This window comes from Halichondria panicea, chromosome 8 (genome assembly GCF_963675165.1).
Source record: "Halichondria panicea chromosome 8, odHalPani1.1, whole genome shotgun sequence".
In the NCBI taxonomy this organism is placed as follows: domain Eukaryota; kingdom Metazoa; phylum Porifera; class Demospongiae; order Suberitida; family Halichondriidae; genus Halichondria; species Halichondria panicea.
Genome location: NC_087384.1, coordinates 5,483,232 through 5,506,373, shown reverse-complemented (window position 1 = coordinate 5,506,373; position 23,142 = coordinate 5,483,232). Strand labels below are relative to the sequence as shown.

The 23,142-nt window shown below is 40.3% G+C and overlaps 1 protein-coding gene across 2 annotated transcripts; it reads right to left on the bottom strand.

The window, feature by feature from the left end:
* Positions 1-273: 273 nt before the first annotated feature.
* LOC135340174 (integrin beta-1-like) lies at positions 274-18,372 on the bottom strand. Of its 2 annotated transcripts, XM_064536497.1 has the most exons (26): positions 18,218-18,372; positions 18,032-18,135; positions 17,797-17,956; positions 13,600-13,731; positions 10,380-10,564; positions 8,549-8,638; positions 8,416-8,496; positions 6,712-6,894; positions 6,112-6,204; positions 5,971-6,056; positions 5,770-5,874; positions 5,541-5,622; positions 4,688-4,758; positions 4,580-4,639; positions 4,433-4,517; positions 4,182-4,382; positions 3,701-4,055; positions 2,760-2,873; positions 2,591-2,709; positions 2,436-2,492; positions 2,225-2,281; positions 2,112-2,156; positions 1,868-1,924; positions 654-722; positions 511-591; positions 274-452 (listed from the first exon to the last, which is right to left on the bottom strand). In XM_064536497.1, exons 1-26 carry the CDS (start codon positions 18,279-18,281, stop codon positions 432-434), a joined length of 2,757 nt encoding a protein of 918 aa, XP_064392567.1. In that variant the 5' UTR covers positions 18,282-18,372; the 3' UTR covers positions 274-431. The 2 variants fall into 2 exon arrangements, 1 of the variants encoding a protein (XP_064392567.1); XR_010396242.1 differs by lacking the exons at positions 274-452; positions 511-591 and having other exon boundaries at positions 696-722; positions 2,225-2,297.
* Positions 18,373-23,142: the final 4,770 nt, after the last annotated feature.

Genomic DNA, 23,142 nt, shown 5'->3' with positions numbered 1-23,142 from the left:
AGCCCTTTAAGGGTGGAGGGTGGGCTTTAGGTTGATCATAAGTCAAGGTACATGAATGTACACCCTAGCAGGGTACATGGGATTTGTACCCTGGAGTATCCTGAGATTGACACCTATAGCTTCCCTATACATGGGATACGTAGTACAGATTCTCCTCTATATAGTTCTCAGTTTATATATATATCTATATATTCATGCACATTCAGCATCAGTGACCGGATTACTGATAACTATTTCGTATTCTGCGTGTTTCCTATAGATTAACAAAATTCACTGTGTGTGGAAAATTTTATTTTATCAAGTGTGTCTATCAGGCTGAAGGCTATAATTTATACATTTAGGGAATGACACATTGTTCTTAGCTAATTGTTTGCGAGTAATAATAATATACATCTGTTGATGAACTGCATGGTGGTGGATTGTGCCGAGAGTTAGTGGCCAACCTCAGCAACCTATATAATATTATGCATTTTAAAAGTATGGTAAGATAATGAATAGTTTTTAACTTACCTGCTCATATGCCACGTTAGATTGCAAATCAACACATAGCTCTTGTTGTAGTGCTGGATCAACTTCAAAATGGGTCTGGGTCTGCAGACATGGGAGTCATAAGGAATAGGAGTGAGATGGTGCCACCATGTAAAATAACCTACTTGTCCATAAGCATTGTTTGACTGCAGCTCTATGGTGTCAAGTGATTCATCACCACATACAGAGATGGTCTGTATGAAACAAGACTTAAATACCAGAATTTCACATCATAATTTCAGGGCCATAGACAGCAGGGGAGCAGTTGCCCCCCCCCCGGACCTCCTGGCATTCTAGATCTTTTGCCAAAATTACTGTAAACATTGATCTGCACAGGCCCAATGCTTTTAGTGATTTAATAGACAGAGAAGGTTGTGACGTGTGTCATCAGTCACACGGCAATGGAATGTGTGGCATACAATGTTTACGTTAGGCTCTTGACCTTTAACCTTTCCTTACATTTCAGTGTAGCTATGTATGGTGCCCGTGGTAGATGACGTACTGTATAGTGCTCTAGCAAGCTCACGTCACCTTCTAGTAATCTTGAATGTTGTAAACTGTTATGGAAGACGGTAACCAACCTGAGTTAACCTCCCTAGACTGCTCTCCGTAGTAGCTTATGTACAGTAAAAACCACTAGGTTTGATGGTAAATTTCAAGCTATTGAGCCGGGATCCCACTGGGATCGCTGATCCACAAGTTAGTACTATCCTTTTACTACATGATAGCTAAATTTTAGAGAAAATTACTGTGGGATCGCTGCTGTTTTGGCTGCTTGAAGATCATCACTTTTCATGCACAAATCCTTGTCTAAATCTTTGCGGTTAAACTTGGATTTTTAATTATTGAAGCGCATGTGATGCATGTCCTACCTCCTCTGGTGACAGAGGAGGTACGACAGGCGCGGTGCAGCTCAGGCAATTAACAATAATTATCCGCCCACGCACCGCCCACGTCGTATGTTTTTGCTGAGAGTAATCGGAGGCTAATTACTTGAGCTGCACCGCGCCTGTCGGACCTCCTCTGCTCTGGTGATTAGCGATGTAATGAAATTGAGATGTGGGCAGGGCTATCTGATGCGCATCCTGACTGCTGATAAAATTTTTTTAGGTAAATTGTGAGCTCCACTGCGCCTCTGGGAAGCAGGAGCACCTTCCTAGTTCAAGCTATCTTGTTTTAGTTGCTCTAAGTTGGTGCCACAGCAAGTTAGAAGTTGCTATACTCAGAGGATATGAAATAACTGCATGTTGACCTTTTTCAGTAGTAAAAATGTTTAGCTGTTATTTTACCACCCCTGCAAACCTAAGCTATCTACGGCCCTGATAATATAGCTGCCAACCTCATATAGATGCTCCTCTTCTAGTGCCATTGGATCAACCTCTGAGTATAGGGGGGTCTGTGGAATTCAGGATTATGAAAACAGCGAGCATGCATAATTACAGGTGGACTACGCACCCAAAATGTAATATACAAATGTGGCTATATATACTAAGGAGTGATACAGTTTTTCATCAACCTCCACTGACAAATGACCCTCTGATTTTGAATGCTTAGCTATAATTGCCAAAATTATTGTTGCCAACCTCAGAGCTAGTATTCCTTCCATGTTGTGTATTGGAACTGACTGCCTGCATGCATGCATGTATTTGATATAATTATTATGTTAACAGTATACAATCACGAAAGATATCCTCACTTGTCCATAAGCCTTGTTAGAATTCAGCTCTACAAGATCTAGTGCATCTGGAATAACCTGAGTATGTCGTAGTCTGAATAGTTGTTGTGTGTCATAATGTTGTTGTAGAATTATTTCCCATGTATGCGTGCATACTTTACTGTATATATCATTTATTAAAGGTGACATATTTATAGGGTAAACATGTAGCTACTTTTACAAAGTGACTCACCAACGTAGCCCTAATACTTGAGATTTGCTGATCAAGCTTTCGAATCATAAAATTGTCCTGCGATTAACATTTCAAGTTCAATAAAAACAGTTTACTTGCACTCTTAATTTACACACAATTTCACCATGCTCAATGTCGGTGTTCGGTCAACTTACCATGGTTACAATAAGTAGCTTGATCATTATTATTAAAGCAATAGAGAGTACGGCAGTTATAGTGACACTGACCACAGCAGCAACCCAAGTAGGAACTAAGGCTGACACTTGACTGCAATCTATACAGAAAAACCTTAAATGTATGCGTTCAAATTGTCTAAGCTTTTACATCGTCTGAACTCAACGTGTACATCAGTAAACTGGAGAGGTATCTTGTGGACTGCTACATAGTAACGATGGGTACAGGTAGGTCCGATATACTCACAGCGAGTTGCCATCTGATCTATATAACGAGAATATAATATACAACCATGCAGTTTACAGTAAACTCTTGTTAATCCAGCCACTCTTGGGACAAAAAAACGACCCTACCTCGAACCACGAGTACATTAGGAGGAGTATGCAACTCCCACGCACATTCCATTCTACAGGACTGAATGTCACTAACACTTGTAGTTGTGTAAACTGTTAGCCATGATAAATGTGGGCTGGGGGTACAAACCACACGTGTGCATGTATTCTGATACACGTACCATTTTTAACTAATTACATGTAACCACTACACTATACGCACCCACTTAAAATGCGGTCTGATAGTGACTTGGTATGACATACTCCTACCGTAACCTGGTTAACACTACAACTGCCACAGTTGGATACTCCTCTTAATGTACTCCTGCTTGAATCTAATGACTAATTTTGCCATTCTGTTTCAAGGAGAATGATTCAGAATGATTATGCTCTCTATTTTTAAGAATTTTATCTGCCAAACCACACCAAAACGTCATATCCGGCTGTATAAAATTACATTAAAAACCTATAGTTTAGGGCACTGTATACAGAATAGCGAGTCGGCCGCATTTCAGGGCAAGTTTTGTGCAGTAAACATATAGCTATAGCAATCCGTGCCAAACCAAATGGCCGGTATATCGAGGTGGCCGTACTTCAGAGAGCCGGAATAGCGAGAGTCTACTGTACATATACTACTTATACATTATGAGCATATGGAGTTAGGAGCTTATAAATTACCAGTTTCCCAAGAACATAACTATGAATACCAGGCGTGATACACAATTAACATGCAGGGAGGTATGTTTTGTGTTCTCTTACTATCGATGATATAGTCGACATCATTAGTTCCACTGATAATAACAATATCTTGAGAGCAATTCTCTGGGCAATAGCCACGGGGCAGATGAAGCTGAAAATTCTTGGTTGTGGCGTCAAATTTGAGAGTTGTTTCATTCGGCAGGGTTGTTAAAGTTTCAATTGAAAAAAAAGTGGCTGCATCGGTGAACAAATCCAAAAGTTCTATTGCACAGGCAGTGCACTCTCGATTGGAGTGGCATAAATTATCTAGACAGCTTGTGTTTCCTGAACACAACTCGCAGTAATCTCCTAGGTAGGGGAACGTACAATAACACTGCCCACTACAATCGCAGGTACCGCGCCCATTGCATATTTCCTGTAAAGGAAAATAGACTCGTTACATTATCCAAAAAGGATTGATATTGTATACGTACTAATGTAAGACTCAGCTACGAAACCATTATATCAATTACAGTGGAGTGTTGGGATTAACACAACATACCAATGCGTTGTTAGGGTCGACACAATCAGTAACTGGCGAGCATTCGCACGCATTTCCAGTATATAGCAACTGAGTGCTAGGCTCCACATTGCATCGACACCCAGTACACGTACACTCGCCCCTTCCAGAACACAGCTCTCCATTGAATGAGGGACAGTCATCACGATTGCACTCACAAGCAGGTCCAAAAAATAAGAAACCCTGCATTAACAATTGGGTGATAAAAAACAGACAATAATTTATTGACTCACAGCTTGATCCCTCTTACACACACACTCCCCACACACACACATCCCTCTGTCAGTGCTAGTACACTGAACTTCAGTGGGGCCAAGTCTGCACATCAGATATTAGGTGAATAAAACTTCTTCAAATTTATTAAACAAAAGTTAACGTACGGACACATCTGTTGTACACCACCCTGTCCTGTTGCATCACATTGACAGAACTCTCCAAATCTACGGGATATATACAGGGTAAAGAGGAATATTGGCCACTACGCTCACCTTCCAGGGTTGCAGTCACAATGTCCACACCCCAGTGTTCCATTGCTGTTGCAGGTTGGACTATTCAGAGACTGCAATGAAAATAATAAGCACACATTGAACAATTACATGTATAGGCAACCACACTGTATAGTTATGTATCTAGCATTGACAGCCTATATATTATATGTATAGGATATACCACCTAAGAGGAGGATATATGGGGTGCAAGTCCTCTGAGTAGGTGTGGCATATCTGACTTATACCACGTGACCGCATCACTATAAAAGGACCTCCCCCTAGCAACAATTCAATCCACGATGTAGACTGCAAAAAGAACAAGACTATGCCGGATTTTGCAGCCGTCAAAGAGCTAGTTGAGCAACACATTGACTCCTACAGATGCTCAAGAGCTTCCTTGGTCCAAGCGTTTACCATTTGACGTCCTAGCCTTACTGGAGTTGCAAGCTCTTCTTGGATAATTGTATCTAAACCACGCCCATGGCTTAGCCATCTTGTTGGAGCGTGTTTCTGCTGTCGCTTTGAGTCTTAGTACCGTCAAACATGGCTCTTTTCTATAGATCAATTAGTGGTGATGTAAGTTATCATTTTTAAGGCACATCAAAGCTACACTGTATATGCAGTTAACTAAAACACATACGTAGTTAACCGTCCTGCATGTAGAGGCCTAATTGCAATCGTAGAAGCGCCCACTATTGCGCATGCGCCAATATGATGCAAGATGTTCACTGTGCAGTGAGACTTTAAAGTTAATATAGCATGCACTAGCTATAGATCTATCCTGGAACAGATCAAGCGTTCAAGACGAAACTGCTTCCTCTGAACATCAGAACACAATCTGTCATGCACTCACTGTGTCATTGTCACAAGGACAGGTACAGATTGTTTCCAAGTTGAAAATGAAAGTTCCAAAGCCAACCACTCGAATAGGAACCCTGTATCAATCAATTAATCGAAAGTATAAAATTGCTGTAAATTAATGACGCATGTACATCTTTTAAGTAAATATCATTGTAAAATTTGCTAATTTGTCAATTTCATGAGTCCGAGTTCAAAATAGAAGGTGTTTGTATTATACTTACTGTACAGTGCCACTGTTATCTGGAGTGCACTCTTGTAGTGTGACCACCACATTAAAGGTAGCATTGTTCTCAATCAAAACACCAGTGCAAACACCTCCCACGACTCTGAGAGTGTGTGAGGAGAGAGAGAGAATCAAGGGGGGTAAGTGGGTGTAATTGAAAATATGTAATATATAATTTGTGCATACAAATTTAACTCACGGCCCTGGGCAACTTGATAGCTGGATATCCACAGAGACTCCTGTTGGCACCTGCTGTCTATCGAAAACAATCTTCTGAGACACATTCTGAAAATGAATCGCAACACAGCACATAAAACGTCTACTGGTATGGAAAACTCACATTATAACTGTCCCGAAGTAGATCTAAAATGTTTCCAGAATCTCTATCTAGTGTTTCAGAGAAAGCCCCCTCTCCCAATTCCCGTACCAACGACTGGTGGAGTCAAAGAACAAAGTTCAAAGTATATACATACACTATACATAACTAGGGATGCAACTTGCTACGTATTTCATCACCACACTATCACATTCAAATGTTGGGGTGTGTCAGAGCATAGAGATAATGTAATGCTATATTGTCTATGGTCAGTGGTAGCTGGGCGGAGCCCGGCCACTGTATTGTAAATGATCTGATCGAAATGTCACTTTAAGAGGCGTTATCTAGCTTATAACCAGAATGTTTGAAAAAATGCCTTCTGAGCTGTAGAATTGAGCTAAGTGTCCTTAGTACAATCACTAACACATCCTCCAAGTTTAAAGTTACAAAATCTCAACGTGACCTGTTAGAGCCTCTCTTCGCTCTGAATTATACATACAATATAAAGGTTCAAAGTATACATCCACTACGATATCATCATTACATGCATGCTTGTACACACATTCAGTTCATTAATTTTATGGAATAATAATTGTGACTATATATGTGCATGCTGATAGTCACCTGATAAACCGGCAGTGTTATCGCTGGAGCTGCAAATATTGGGATGATTCCGTTTGCTCTCAAGGTCTGAGCAATCTGCCCAATGGAGGGATAGTCCAGAGTGATCCAGTCGTTATAGTCCTGAGGTGCTGTGGTGCCACTGATCTTACATGACCCGTCATTAGGCAGGACTACACCCCCAAGCTGAGATTGAGGGATATATAGACAGACATATATCTAGTGTGTCAATTGCTTGCTTGCTCAAAAATTAACAACTGTACAGGTTTTTTTACCATGCACTTGAATTTAAAGGACCATGCACCTTTCAATATTAAATAATGGTCAGTTTGGAAAAGAGCTTCAAGGGTATATAAAAAGTATTACCGTATTCTACTGAGATTACGCCCACGCTCGAAAATATGCCCACCTTCGCTTTTGAGTTTGAAATGATGCAATCTTGTTAGTGAGCATGCAGCTGTCAGAAAAGGTTTAGCAGTTTCTTGTGTAAGCTGGTTAGCTCTAAAGATAGCTAGATAGCTAGATCCAATAATTATTGCTCCTATTTGCAGACAATTAAGGACAATCTTCCCCGAATCTTTGTTGAAGACTCTGACAGTGACAAGGAATAACTTTCTGATGCAAACTCTAAGTCTTGACTTGTATATACTTTTCTTATACCTAGTTACTTCACCCATGCATTACCAGTGCTGTATGTTGATGTATTCATTGTATTTCAAGCGCCTCAGAGTTTCTTAATGAGTGGGCGTAATTTCGAGGCAAACACCTGGGTGGGAGTAATTTCGAGACAGAATACCGTTTCAAAATTAAGCCCATCCCACCTGTAGCTGCTGTGTAGCTAGCCTCGATTCCAGGCCGCGAAGAGAAAGGCGGCCTGGTATACTTTGTATGCGCATGCGCGAAATAATTGACAACAATTTCATTATACAAATTGTAAAAAATGGACAAAGTTACAATACGTATGACAATGTGACCACAATGGCAGCTTTCAGAGACACTAATCAAAGTAGAATAATTATGCTGCAGCAGTGTTGCTTCTTCTAGCTCTGTTTATCAAAGAGACGGTTCAAGAAGGCCTCCCAGACAGTAGAGCTGCCAGCTAGGAAGAGTGGTTGACTCTTTAATACATCAGTAGATCTTGAGTGAATATTAAACTTCCTGAGTGTCGAGTTAAAGCTTATTAAAAGCTTTCAGGTGTAATCATTAGCTTCTTTATCTTCAGCAATAACTTCCTGTTGAACATAAAGGCAAGATTTAGTAGCAGAAGACTTGCCTGGTCCATATTACCACAGCCTCATCAGGGGACCCACAGGAACACACCATGCCTTTCCTATAACATCTGTAGCCTTACAGTGTAGGGTGTCGTTAAGTAGAGACTTGGCTTGATACAATAAAGGGCGTAAGAACTCAGTCATCTTTGCACAATACTTCAGCTATGTAACTGACTGCAACTTCAGAATACAAATAGTATACGGTTTATTTTACTGACAGTATCCACAAATATACACGGATTACCCCTTTTTGGGGTAATGTACGCGCATGCGCATACAAAATATACCAGGCCGCCTTTCTCTTCGCGGCATGGAATCGAGGCTAATTACGGTATAATAATATCTTATACACAATGGTAATAATACCCAAAATACAGACGTGTGTGCATGCATGTATATGCATGTGTGCTCAGTATAATTTTTAAGCCACACCAACCTTCCCGTCTCCTGCTATATGGAATCCAGCGTCAGTTATGAAGATAAGCAGCTTACGTGATACATCTCTCCATCCAATTAACTGCATGTGGGCGGGTAATATCTGAAACTGTGATATTATAAAATCAACTCACGTCTGTACAAACAATAGACTGGAGCATTCCATCGAAACCACCCTCAGGAGTATCTTGACCTCCAGAGATTGCTACACGATCAATTTGAGCCTGTACACACGACATAAAAATTAATATATATATATGCCGTGAAACCTGCTAAATACTTGCACCTAATGACCACCTACCGTAGAAACTGGACTATTAGCGCTTCACTCAAATCTTTATTTCAAGCGCATGCTCAACTGCAGACTCAAATTAAAGCGCTTTTCCAATTATGCGAAGGATATTAGTGAAAATTTAGAATTGTTTCAGCTAATTTCGTTGATCTATGAGCTACATGTAGCTAGAGAATCGAGTCAAAATACCCTTGTGCAAGAACTTTGAAGCAAAAGAGGGGATCGGCATTTATTCAAAATGGGCTTATTTTCGCGAGGGTACGGTATTTACTTCCGGATCCCTATTATAATAATTAAAAGAAACCACCTCTCTATTGAGACCACTCAGTACACTGTCCCTATATATACAATGCTCACACTCACTATAAATAATAATTATTGACCTCCCTAATTAAACTCTAATTCATGAACGGGTCACTATTAAATAACGAGTGCTGCAAGCTGCGCTGTGCTAATGCCTCTCGCCATGTTTTGCTTTCGCTCTAAAACTATTAGAAGAGGTAAATAGTTTGATTTTGTATTATACCGTATAGTGTGAAATTTTTGAGGGGCTTAATTTTCGTGGATTTCGTGGGTAGCAATCCTACACAAAAATTAAGTCCACGAAAATTGAATTACCTGCTATAACATGCAAAGATTTAAAGGCGTGGCTTCCGGTAAACAGTCATTCCGCAAACATTGTGCACGAAAATGCTTTTAGAGGCCAATCCACGAAATATAAGTGCCTCGAAAATTTCGTGCTATACGGTACATTATTATGTTAGAATTGACACACAGTCATTATAGGAGAGGAGCTTAATGGAAATCTGATGGCTTGATGAATGATCTTCAAGGATTTATAGGCATGTAGATCTACAATGTAGAAGTTGTGTAACAGTATTTATTTCCTGTCAATGAATAATTAAAAAAGGGAGTGGATCTGCAATGAGGTCAAGTTCACAAGGGCTGCCTTCGAGGCTACAATATAGGCAGGCGTCGCCGCCCTCCGTAAAGGAGGACGGGAACCAAGCCTATCTCTACAGTTTTGCTCTGGCCTGTTACGCAATAGCGCATTATGAATCTCATTGTTTTTAAGTGGGTGTTAGATGAATATCACTTATTAAAGTAGGTGTTGACCACGCCTCTCAGTCAATCTAGCGTGTTCAAATTCACATGTGGTAATAAGTGGGTGTGATCAATCCACTTGAAATACTGCAATCTGATTGCAGCCGGTGGCAAAACAAAACTGTGGATAAGTTTGGGTCCCGTCCTCCTTCCGTACAACGGTTGAGGGTGGCAACGCCCGTCTAGTTACGATAGGCATACAGCTTTGCAGCTCTTTCCTGACTCTTATAGTAAGTCATAAGCTGAATAGAAAGTTTGTGCGAACAGATGATGCTATGAAAGATTCTGAAGAGACTCTGCAACAGCCTTCACTGTGAGTCAAACCAGCCATAACTCGAGAAAGAAGCTTTATTTTGCTAATCAGATAAATCCACGAATCAAAATCCAAGAGAACGTGGTTAGAAGCCTATAGAAGCTGTTAGTTTTCATCGCATTGCCGTTGAGTAGTTACAGCTGGAACAGACACAGACCCAGACACACACACAGTCAGCTTTACCCTACCGTATCCCTCGTGCGGCTACGCCTCGAGGCAAGCTTTACCATTTACTTTAGATATATGTAGTACTTACACCAAAGAACTGTGAATCATCAGTCAGATCCACGTGATGCCTGTAACTGTAGGTGCTCACACAACCATCGAGACACGGATCTAGTTGACGATTAACATCCAATGACACATATGGGGACACTCGCTTGTCCACAAAGGAACCAAATCCAACCTTAAAGTCAGAGGAGATGTCTGCAATTTCATCAGCTGTATGAAAAGATATATAACAACTATGCAGTCAGTATAAGGGTAAATTATACCTTATTATACAAATAAGAAAATTACATGATATGATTATTTAGACCATTACCTATACTATAAAAACTATGGTTTCACTACGACTATATTATAGTATATATAAACACACTATCTATGGAACGCCGTTTGCGATAAAATTCAGGCAGAATGTGATAGGCGTGTGCATCTAATATAAAATCGATTTTTGAAGATCGATTTTTAATTTTTTTACAGTTGATTTTCGATTTACACGTGAACGATCTTTGACAATCGATCTGATAATCAATTTTTGAAATTCGATTTTTGATAATCGATTCTAGAACTGCTCTGAAGGGGGCTAGCTGGGGGGGTCCCTGTCTAAAGCTGTATCACCGGCGTGAGACTATCCTTAGAGAAATTTTGCATTGAAGAAGCCACTATTCATGACTTCTATTCTATCTGGAATCACCAAACTCTTTCTCAGCTCTTTCTCTAAGCACACACAAGATGGCCAAATAAAACAGTGCTGGCGAGAAAACATACAAAAATGGGTGCACGAAGGAACTAAATAAGATTAGCACCAACAGAACAGTTCTAAAATTAATGATTTTTATTGTGACTTATGGCCCTCCTTTTTAATGGTTCCAATAATGTTTCGCTTTTGCGTTATAGTCTATCATGTGAGATAGCTAACCAAGCCAAGCTTTGATTCCAGGCCGTGGAGAAGGAGTTTGTGCATGTTCTGAGTTTCAAGGGCGGCCTAACTGTAGCCTTGAATCCATTTTAATCGGCCTGGATTCGAGGCTAGTATCAATCAATTGCAATAGATTTTCAAAAATCGATTATTAAAAATCGATTATTTAATCGATTATCAAAAATCGAATTTTAAAAATCGATTATCAGATCGATTGTCAAAGATCGTTCACGTGTAAATCGAAAATCAACTGTAAAAAATCGATTATTAAAAATCGATCTTCAAAAATCGATTTTATATTGGATGCACACGCCTATCAGATTCTGCCTGAATTTTGTCGCAAACGGCGTTCCATAACTATCCGCTTCATTGTAGCCTCACTCCTAAGCCAAATGTTTATTTCTATATCGAATAAACGAACTTAGATCTAGATCTGGTAGTTGCATGCGTTCAGTATAGCTAACGATCTGTAAGATAACAATAATGATACAGACAACACAGTACACGGAGTAAAATAAATATACAAGACACATTAAATAACATGGCACTGTACTAAGAAGCTATACATAGATCTTCGTATACTTCGATGCATCACGATATAGTGATTGACCCATGGCTTTATCGTTTAAGGTAAATCCCTCAAGACAGTATAATTATGAGAGCTGGTCACAAACATCAGAACGAGGACTATGAATTACATACTCAACATGCAGAATCTGACTATAATATTCAGGCTAAATTTCTGCTTTTATACATTGGAGACGAGCAATTTAACGACTAGACATCTATATAATAGTTGCTTGTGCATGCATGCATATGTCATAACCATAATATTAAAGTACAGCAACTTTCTATATATATATGAACAGATTTTGCTACCCCAGATTCTGGAGAGGCTGCAAAAAGCCTATTGAGCTGCAACAAGCTATATATAAAGTGTGTGCTTAAAGTCTAGATAAGGTTGAAGAGCTCTGGCTGCATAATTGTATATAATAGTCTGAGATCAGAAACAAAAAAACTTGAAGCTTTTCTTGATTCTAATTTTGTTTCTGAAGGATAGCCTTATATATAGACAGCCCCTCCTAAGAAAAAGCTCAAGTTGTCTCTCTCTATGAATATTATTTTTCCAACTATAGAGTGTTTTATCATAATATACAATTTAACAGTGGCGGATCCAGTGGGGCGCTTTGGGGGCTTGAGCACCCCCCTGGCCTTGATGACAAGCCTGAAAATAGAATCTAGCTCGAGCTATAGCTATCAACTCACTGCTGCGCATGCACGTATAGCTACGGTTACATTATCATGGCCACACCCAGTTTATTACTGAGCATGAATAATTATTGATGAGCCATGCAGGAAACACATTGTGCTTGAAAACAGACGACTTTTTGTGTCCTCTGTCGCACGCCAAAAGCGATCTGCGGGTTGTCCAGCTGAGCCAAATAAGCATTCAGGGCAAGCGTCTCTCGGGCTTTGTTGTCCAGGTCGGGGTAAGCCTTGTCTGCCTGGAACAGGAGGTCTTCAGCTAGATCCGCCCAATTTTCAGTCTTCTTCTTTCGGCGGGTCTGGAACTCAGCCTGATAGCGAGTCTTCTGGCTTGCCGGCTCGAATCTTTCTTTCAGAGCTTCGGCTGTACTATTCAAACTGGCTTTTGTTTCGGCTGGTAGTCTCTGAAATGCTGTCTGGGCTCGTCCGGTCAATCGCACCTTCAGCCACTTTAGCTGGTTTGCTTCATCCCAATCATTGATCTCCACAACGTTCTGAAAGTGGACATACCACTCAGTCCAGCTTCCTTGTCCATTGAATGCCTCAGGGGTAATCATAGGTTTTGCCATTTTGCAATCCTGCCGAGTACGCCAATGTGAAAAGGTTCACTTGATAGTTGTAGATAAATGATATTGGTTATTCACAAGACTACTATACACAATTTGACAACCAGTTTATATACTAATGGCCTGCACTAATTGCATTCTATGGTTAGTCCTGATGAGTCTTGGTGGATCTTGAAGAGGCATGCTCGATCTTGAAGATGCATGATGAGTCTTGAAGGGGCAAGCTCGATCTTGCCAGGTCTATGTGTGTGTTCTACTAAGAGTGTAACAATAATGTGCTAACATAATAAACAACATCCATTATTACAGTAAAATATTTTTAGCTTTCCCCTATCAAGAATCCTGGATCCGCCCCTGCCTATACAGTGGTTGCCGCAAGTAAGTACTATAATTATTTTGCATGGTTTTTCCTTTGATCTATATGACTTCAGTATACGTACTACAAGTACCTCAAACTGAATGCATAAAAATTTGCAGCCAACAATTACACTCAAACGTACCCACACTAGAACCAAGCCTTTTGAGGTTTTCTAGATCATCCCTCATGGAGGCAGATAAGTCCATGAGGAGGTAAACATCCACAGGAAAGTTACGAGCTGATTGAACTGTGAGCGGAAAGGAAATAGGGGCTCCTGTGTGTGTGTATGCGTGTGTGACTGCATGGCGTATCCCTTTTCTCACACTAGAAAAAAACTCTAGAAAAAGAACATTTTGAGTTTTTAAAGGGCAGAGCAGTTAACGCGAAATTAAAACTGGGATAAACTCCCACGCACCCGTATATCACGCTATTGGTGGGTGTGATTTTTTGGCAGCGAGTATAGAAACCATAAAAAATTTTACCGAGGGCTCTGGAGCTAAATAGCACCAGCAAAAATGTTCCGCTATATACGGTAGGTAATGTATCCAGCTAGAGGGGGGGGGGGGGCTCAGGTTGCTCAAACACCCCCCCAGTTTACTGATTTTCTGGGAGGTATTTATAAATGCCGAGTGTAATGATTATGAGACCACATGCACCCTCTCATGCACAGAAAAACGTGGGTGTATGGGCTTCCGAATGTGCATGGGCGTTCAAGAATTTTCAAGCACTGTTGTTTGTACAAGTTACTTTGCGTTGATCGCTGCCCCCTCAGAAGTGGCCATTCTGTCAAAGGCCACAAGTTAGATCAATGCATGCAGAGTTGTTTTCTGCACTATGTATAGGATAGACTACACCTAAGAGTAGAATATGCGTCTATGTAACCTCCGCGGTTGCGGTTAGCCCGAGGGTGGTTACTAAGACGCATATTCTATGAGTGGGTGTGGTCAATCTAACTTGGACTTCATTGCGCATGCGCGAGGCGTGGTTATAAAAAGCCAGGTTTGGTGCGTAGCAACAGAAATTGAATTTGTGCGAGCTGGAGAGGTGTGAGAGACACCAATTGACAGAAAAAGACAAGAAGACGGCTTCAAAACAACGAAAAACTACAGTAAAACTTAGTAGAGCTTGCTTGTTGAAGATACTGGAAAGAAAAGACAAGTAAAAAGAACCTAGAACTAACTGCAACAATACAAGAAGAAGAATGAGGCTCTGTGGTAGAGTGGAGGGGAGTATATAGAAGACTGGACCGGAATGGAACCTTAAAAAACTCAATAGAAAGTGTCAAGCGATGCTTCCTGGCCCCCCTTCCCATGCCCAACTGGAAAAAGCAATACAAAGCAACAGTGGACATGGAAAGAATGAATATTGACTGAACACTCCATGTTTTTTGTCATCTTCTTGTCACTTTCACTAAAAATTTCATTCCAACTTTTGAGAACTTCCTGCAAATTATTTGTCACTTCCTGTAGAATATGCATCCATTTCCTGTAGAATATGTGTCCACTTCCTGTAGAAAATTGGCGCCCATTTCCTGTAGAATATGCGTCCACTTCCTGTAGAATAAGTATACCTTCTATGCTTCCATGTATAATGTAATGTTTTTAGCCAATCAGATCAATTACTAAATATATATAGCCAATCAATATGCCTCTATTATGGAACTATGTGTGGCGGCGCAGTGCATGCATGCACTCTGAGTGTTAACAAATTAATGTGCACAGATCACTTCTATATATATGCACACATCAATTAAAGCGTGATCCTTTGAACCATCAAAAGATTTCTTCGCAGCACCATTCTGAAATGAAAGCTAACATAATATAGTTGTTGCATGAACTGTTGCATGGTTTTCCTGTGTACGTACTTTTGAAATGGCACTTGACTATAATTATGCATGGTTACAATGACGTTAAGTTATATAGTATGAGATCAAATGTGCAATTAGTTCAGCACTGAATGAGGGTGTAATTTTGTCTATATGAACACAGTGTCTGCATGCAGTCTATATAGAGAGTAAAACTCATTTGTTTGCAAATTGACAATAATTTAAACTTTACAGTCACTGCTGTGTGAAGTGATGGTATAAAAAAGATACGTGGCTTGGTAAATTGTGACTGACAGCAGGCATCACTAATAAAAATGGTGCCCCTGAATATAAAATACATTAACACTTTTGTCTAGCTATATAGGTTGCAATTTTACCAAGCATAGGTCAATAAAAATGAAAAGCTACAGCTAGCTATAGTTAGCTATAGGCCTGGTAGTAAGCTCTCTCTTCTAAGAATCCCAGTAAGACTCCCTACTGCAAAAACAAAACACCTATAGTATGTGTTAGTCTGGGTCACTTTCTCTTTACAAGTAATTGGATATGCTCCTCTTTTCTGTACCTCACCAATGACAGTCTCTGCCATGATGTATACCAACATCCATTAAAGACCTATAGCTCTTCATTATAGCTCTTTCTGGCTCAACCTAGCTCTCCTGCTGCTGCACTACATACAAAATCCAATCATAATGATATTCACAGGCTGACCGCGGTCTGTACACAGTACTGCACACTTTTCTTATAAGGCAGTGTGGCGTTTATAGGAAAACACACGATAATGCGATTTCCGAACCCATGCAGAGTTAGACGCTCCTTCTGTAACGTGCTCCTGGTATTATATGGAATCACTATAGAGTAAGGCATCGATAATCAGACACAATGGATGTTTGACACTCATTCTAAAGAACAGCAGTGATAAAAAGTTAGTCTTTTGCACCATCTAATTAAACGTTTTACTGTAAAAAAAATAATTATGTATGCAAACATCGAGCAGCAGACTGGGGATTACTGAGAGTCACTTAGTAATTCTGTAAGGACAATTCTGCATATTCGACTATTATCTAATGCAGTTGTGTCTTTTAAAAGCTGTGCATGCTATAAGCTGACTGCATGGCCTGGACTAGCAACGACTGCACTACCGCAGTGCGGACTAGGCACAGTTTTACTTGCAAACCATACCTAAAATCGCCAATGTTCAACCGGAAATGACGCCGAAGTGGGTGTATTTCCTTTCCTTTTGCATCAGCACCTGCCTGCTTGTTTCTCTAGATCCGCCACTGCTAGAAGCCTACAGAAACTCTTACTTGCACTTCATTGATCCTTGAGCAGCTGCACACACACACAAATACACTATACCGTATATATACCTCACTTGCGCATGCGCACTGAGGCATAATTTAAGCTCACAGTTTAGAGACTGCATCATTTTGCTTGCTACGGTTGCCGGAAAGGGGCACCCACCTCTGCCTACCGCTGGCGGCTCTTTGTTTAACTGCGCGCATTTAATGTGTCTACCACGAGTGCTTAGCTTTAAGCGCGCGTAGCTAATAAAAAAGCTGCCGCGCACGATTAATTGTGGTGGCATAGGTAGAGGTGGGTGACCCTTCTCGGCTGTAGCTTGCCTATATATACTACTGCAGCAAGATCCGGAAGAGAAGGGCCTCAGCTAGTAATCATACAGATACACTTTATTTCATGTACTAGACTCAGGACCAGGCCATTCGTTGTCTGAAAGAACGCCTGGTCAAGTTCCAATGTCAGTAGAACTCATTTAGCTTAGTCAGCAAGTGGTTAGGCTTGAGTAGTTTGAACATAATTTCGGTAACCACAAGCACAACAATACTATAATTAGGCCAAGCCAACTTAATTACATGCTTCACGGATGCAAGCAGGTCTTTTTTTTGTGAAAATCACCCCACAATCACCCACTCCATACCCTTATAATTAAGGTTTATTTGTGACCACAACTTACCAGTGTGGTTTGGGAAGCCTAACAATTTCTCTAACAGTCTAAAAACACCCACTCTCCGCCTTCATTTTTAACTTCATAATTTTTTTTTTTACAGGCCTAGCTGGTCTATAATTGCTAATAAAAGTCCGTGAAACATGTTATTAAGTTGGCTTGGCCCCTACAGCTAGCTGCGTAAGCATCATAATGATATTCACGGGCTGATTTTGCAATTATTGGCCCAAGAAATATTAGACGAGTTCTACATTGGAACTTGACCAGGCGTTCTTTCTCAGACAACAAACGGCTGGTATTGAGGCTGTCTACTTGTGGTAGACAGACAAACCACTGATTACTACAACCCAGAGGATCGGCGTGCACAAATCACTAAAGTGCTAGTGTATTTGGCCATGGATGTTATCACGTGAGCGCAATGACATCAATGCATTGGAACTTGTAGTAATTCGCGCACGCATGTCGGACCTCCTCTGACTATAACCCACTGGCCACGGCACGGCCTCGAGTTAATCATCAGATCATGTCAAATCATGTTCAGTTTGGCACACCTGGTCTGAATGTCACATTCACTCGCGAAGGAGTCACTTGATTATTATCACCAAGTGAAGGAGTAGAAACTGTGACTACTGTACCCACTGGGTTTTGTAGAGAGTTGCAAGTGAATCCAGGATCACCATTCACATAGCATCTCATAATGCCATTGTATTCCTGCAATATAATTGAACGAGTTGTGGACATTTCAAATGGAAAAAACTGAGCTCTACTGAATTAGCTAGAGCTTACTGGATCAGCACACCACACGCATCTTGGGTCTGCTATAATACATTCATTGCATCTTGTTGCACTGTTGCATAGTCTACTTGTGGTAGGGTCAACTTGGGCAGTCACTGCATGTGGAGTTTAAAAAGTCATAAATTGAATAATCTTGTGCACAAAATTAATTTTAGTCTAGAAAGGACTCTCACTCACCTTTTGTAATTAATGTTGTGATTGTTAGCAATAAAAAAGCAAGAGCTTGAGCATGAGGAACCATGATATCTATAGCTAGCTCTATAAGTATTGCCCTTTCCAGCAAGGAGCACTATTTGCCTGTGACATCCATCCGGGGTCCCATTTGGCCCCGCCCAGCAGAATTTTCATTAATTGTGTGTATGGTGTAGGCCCTGATAAACTTATGCCTCGGTGTAGCCTCGTTCCCAGGCCTTACTTTTTCTTGCTGTTGTCACTGTTCATCCATGAAAGACATAGTGAGGCAGCAAAGAAAGAAATGGGCGTACAGTTAAGAAAAGTAAGCCTCTACACAGGCTCTCCTTTTTCTGTTCTTTCACACCGTTCAATAAGATAAAATACTGTATTAATTGTTCAATGAGATAAAATACGGTATTAATTGGAGGAGTAAAGAAAGAAATAGACGTAGAGTTAGGAAAAAGGAGAGCCTGTATCGGGAAGTCGTGTGAGGGTAGAAGGGTGGTAGAAGGGTGAAAATGAGCGTGGGCATGCTGAGCTAGAGATGTTGGACTGCCCACGCAGAAATCTATGACTAATAAAGCAGCAAGCTGGACATGGACTTGAAACTGGAAGTTTGCAAGCACTATAGCTAGCTATACCTTAGGCTTAGCTAGATGATCTACTAGTAACTAGTCTAGATTGAATTTGCAATTGTGTGTTCAGATTCTATCAGACTATCATCTCCTTTTTCCTAACTCTACGTCTATTTCTTTCTTTACTCCTCCAATTAATACCGTATTTTATCTCATTGAACAATTGAACAATTAATACAGTATTTTATCTTATTGAACGGTGTGAAAGAACAGAAAAAGGAGAGCCTGTGTAGAGGCTACCTCGGTGCGCGAAATGTTTGAGGGGCTTAATTATGCCTCGGTGCGCATGCGCAAGCGAGGTATACGGTAGTGTGTTTGTGTGTCTGTGTGTGTGTCTGTGTCTGTGTGTGTGTGTAGACCGCTACAGCTGCTCAAGGATGAATCAAGTGCAAGTAAGAGTTTCTATAGGCTTCTAGTCATGTTTACTTGGATTATAATTCGTGGATTTGCAAAATAATGCTTCGTTCTCGAGTTATACCTAGTTTTGCTTACTTGGAATGCTATTGCAGCCTTTTCAGAAGAGTCCGTAGCAAAACTTGTTCACCGAGTGTTACTACTCTACTTAGTAGTTAGCTCTGCACTAGAACGCTAGCTATTGGTAGCTGCGGAGTGAGCAGAGAGCTGCAAGGCTCTGCTGACTTGCAGCCATTAATATTAGACTTGAACTTTTGGCATCGATCGTTTTTAACAACAATCATGGTTGATCATTACCCACTAGATTTATATTTGGCATGCAGCAAATTATATCATCATGATAATTATAATCAATGTGTGTATAAAAGCTAGCTATTAGTAGCTTTCCTCCACCCACCAGCTCAAGCGGCTACCCTGGATATTGTACGTCCACAAGGTACGAGTGAAGCAAAAAATATTATGATCATATACTATAACTATAGTGTTAGCCAGTTGGAGGCACTGACATTTTAAAGGCTCAGGAAAGCAGGGCCTAAATAAAAGCCAATTGTTAATGTAGGTAATCATTGTCCAGCCTACATAATCACAATTGAAAGTACTTTAATGGATCGAATACCTATAGAGGTTCCTAAGGTTGTGGAATTGGCCACGTAGCGTTGGTCTACAGTACTCTTATGTTACTAATTCCACTGCACAACCTTAGGACCCTGTGCCTCCAGGCCCCTTAATTAAAACCTGAATGTTTTCAATGTTCTGCTTTTCTGTTGTCTCATGCATTGCTCTTCCATGCATTAGCTTGCACCTCTACCTATAGCTACTAGGGTGAAAAAAGTGCAAAGGAAGCAGTCATGAGAGAAATTCTGCTACATGTAGACCTATATAGAGTATAGACGTACATCAAAGAAGTAAACCATGATGATGTCATGCATAACTACAATGAGAATCCCAGTTTTCCCACATGAAGCAGGATGTGATTCTGTATAGGTGAGACATTCTCTAGAGATTCCAGTACTCTGAAGTGATTCCCTAGCACTCTGAAGTCACATGAAAGTTTGATAGTTCAAGCACATGCATGATATGATTTCCTCTGGACCTCTACATAATAGCCGATATAAAAAGTAACTCTAACTAATGTGAGACATTTGATAGAGTGGTGTATGATTGTGCAAGTTATAGTAATACAGATCTATATATAGCTACTGTGAGCCGTCACATATTTTTTTCTAAGTTTGAGTTTCACTGAGTTAATGTGTTTTATATGAACAATATAGCCAGCTAGACCAGCATAGGCAGCATACGAAATACACTTTACAAATCAGTCCATTATTGTATAATTATAGAAAGAATGCCATCAGGAGGAGGCAGTGCAGGAGGAGGTGGTGGAGGTGGTGGAGGAGGGGGTGGTGGAGGAGGGGGATCCAGCTCGAATGGTACCCACACAAGTAGTGACAAGAACAGTGGATTTTGTACTGGTTGTACAGCTATAATATTCATTTTGATTTTGATAATTGGCATGGCGGTAGGAATACCAATACATATCAATAACAACAATTCAGATATTGCCACGGACTTCTACTCACCAGGGGATAGTCGACTGCTGTCTCTATCCTCGTTCTTATGCGATGGTGGTTCTCTTGAGCTCTCATCTAATTCAGTTGATGCTGAACTGTTTCTTATCGAAGACACGAGTATACCACCTCTGAATGACACTAATCAATTTACTGTTTTTATCGAGTCGACAATTGATTCAACGGAGTTTCGATTCTGGCAGTATCATCTTCATCCCAACTCTAACATATCAGTCTCTGTGTGTACGGATCTGTTGGTTGATGTATACATTGTGAAAGGCAATGATAATGCAAACAGTTGGGTTGATAACCCTAGCCAAGATTTGGCTGAGAGGTTCTACTATGCATCTGCCAATTGTAATGATTTGCAAAATACATCTACCGTTTCATATCGAGTCGAGCAAGAAGATGAGTACTATGTAATTTTACATAATTCACTATCAATGGAGATCTTTTTGAGCGCTTCTTTATACTTTGAGAGAACAGAATACAGTGTCCCTGACCTAAGCTCTAAGGAGTCGTGTTTTGTCAGTGAACAAGGAAATTGCCTAGTAGGCATTGACTATAGTACTGGGTCTCAACAATTCTTGGTAACCACCTCTATCCCCGAGCGTGTGGACTGGGGTGAGAATGTCAGAGTTTCACTAATTTGTGACCAGAGAGGATGGGCCTATGCAGTTGTTATCTTGGTGCCCATTTCTGTAATAATTGGCCTAATTGTAATCGTGTTGTTTGTCTGTTATTGTAAGTGCAGTACTACTACTACCAAACCAGAAAGGAGTGACTTCGATCCTGACCATCTGACCATTAAGCATCAAGAAACTACTGTATAAGTAATAATTTTGTTGATGTATAATTGAGAAAGATCGTGGGTATATAGACCTCTCATTTGCATTATTGGGGTATTCTCTGTCAACCTTGCCATGAATTTTGTCTATTACAATTGTTTCACTTATTGCTCATTGTGGTCAGACATCATAGGATTTCACTTCGCTTTTCCATCAGTCCGACATTAATTATGCATATGCATGGGTTGCTGTACAGTGGAACCTCCGAATAAATTTGGACAATTTACCGAGCAGAGATTTTGTCCTCCTTTCGGAGGTTGTCCCCTCCGGTGGAAGGTTCATTCGATTTATAGAATCAAGGTGGGGTCGCTAAAATTAAAAATCGCCAATGTTTTCTTGATACTCAGTCCCACCCAGTGCGGTATATATTGCACAAAATCAATAAATCTATGCATGCTTGCAGCATGAGATTGTCAAATTAAAAGCTCGCTAAATAATTATCATTATTTACCTGCTATACCGTATAGCGCGAAATTTTCGCAGATGTCGTGGGTTAGCAATCCTACACGAAAATTAAGTCCACGAAAATTGTTCTTTAATTAGAATTATCTGCCATAATATGCAAAGATTTAAAGGCGTGGCTTCCGGTAAGCAGTCATTCTGCGAAAATTGTGCAACGAAATGCTTTTAGAGGCAAATCCACGAAATATAAGTGCCTCAAAAATTTCGCGCTATACGATATATACAGAATCGAGTATAAATACTTTCACTTCTGAACTGATAAATATACCTATATATATATACAGCATAAAACTTAAAATTTGAACAGCTCTATAAACTAACGTAATACCAGTAGTGTATGAAGAGGAGTATGCGACTCCCACGCACATTCCATTCTACATCTCGGTGAATTCATCACTAACACTTGTAGTTGTGTAAACTGTTAGCCATTAAATGTGGGCTGGAGGTACAAACCACACGTGTGTATTCTGATATAATTTTTAACTAATTAACCACTACACCTACGCACCCACTTAAGATGCGGTCTGGTGTGACGTGGTATGACATATATACTTGTACCGAAACCTGGTTTATACTATACAACTGCTACAGTTGGATACTCCTCTTTATACACTCCTGGTAATACCTATAATTATAGTCGTTGGAACCAGAATGAAAATTGCGTATGCTCATCCTCTACAAGTGACACTCGAATGTTTTTATCGTAGTCACATGCATGCAACAACTACTGGTATAGACTATATTATATAATCGTAACCCTATCATGTTGTAGGGAATTGGAACAGTACAGCGTCCCTGCTCACAATTTCCATTCAAATTAATAGCATCAGGAGCACTCTATTCAATGTTAGAGATGTACTCATGCACCAACACAGGTTTTGATGCTATAAAATGTAGTTAATACATCTTTTGGTAGATAACCTCCGGGATATTGATTTGTTCTTCGCTCTAAGACTTCTTCAGCAATTTCCCCATTTTTAGTAAGCTTCTCCATTGGTTTG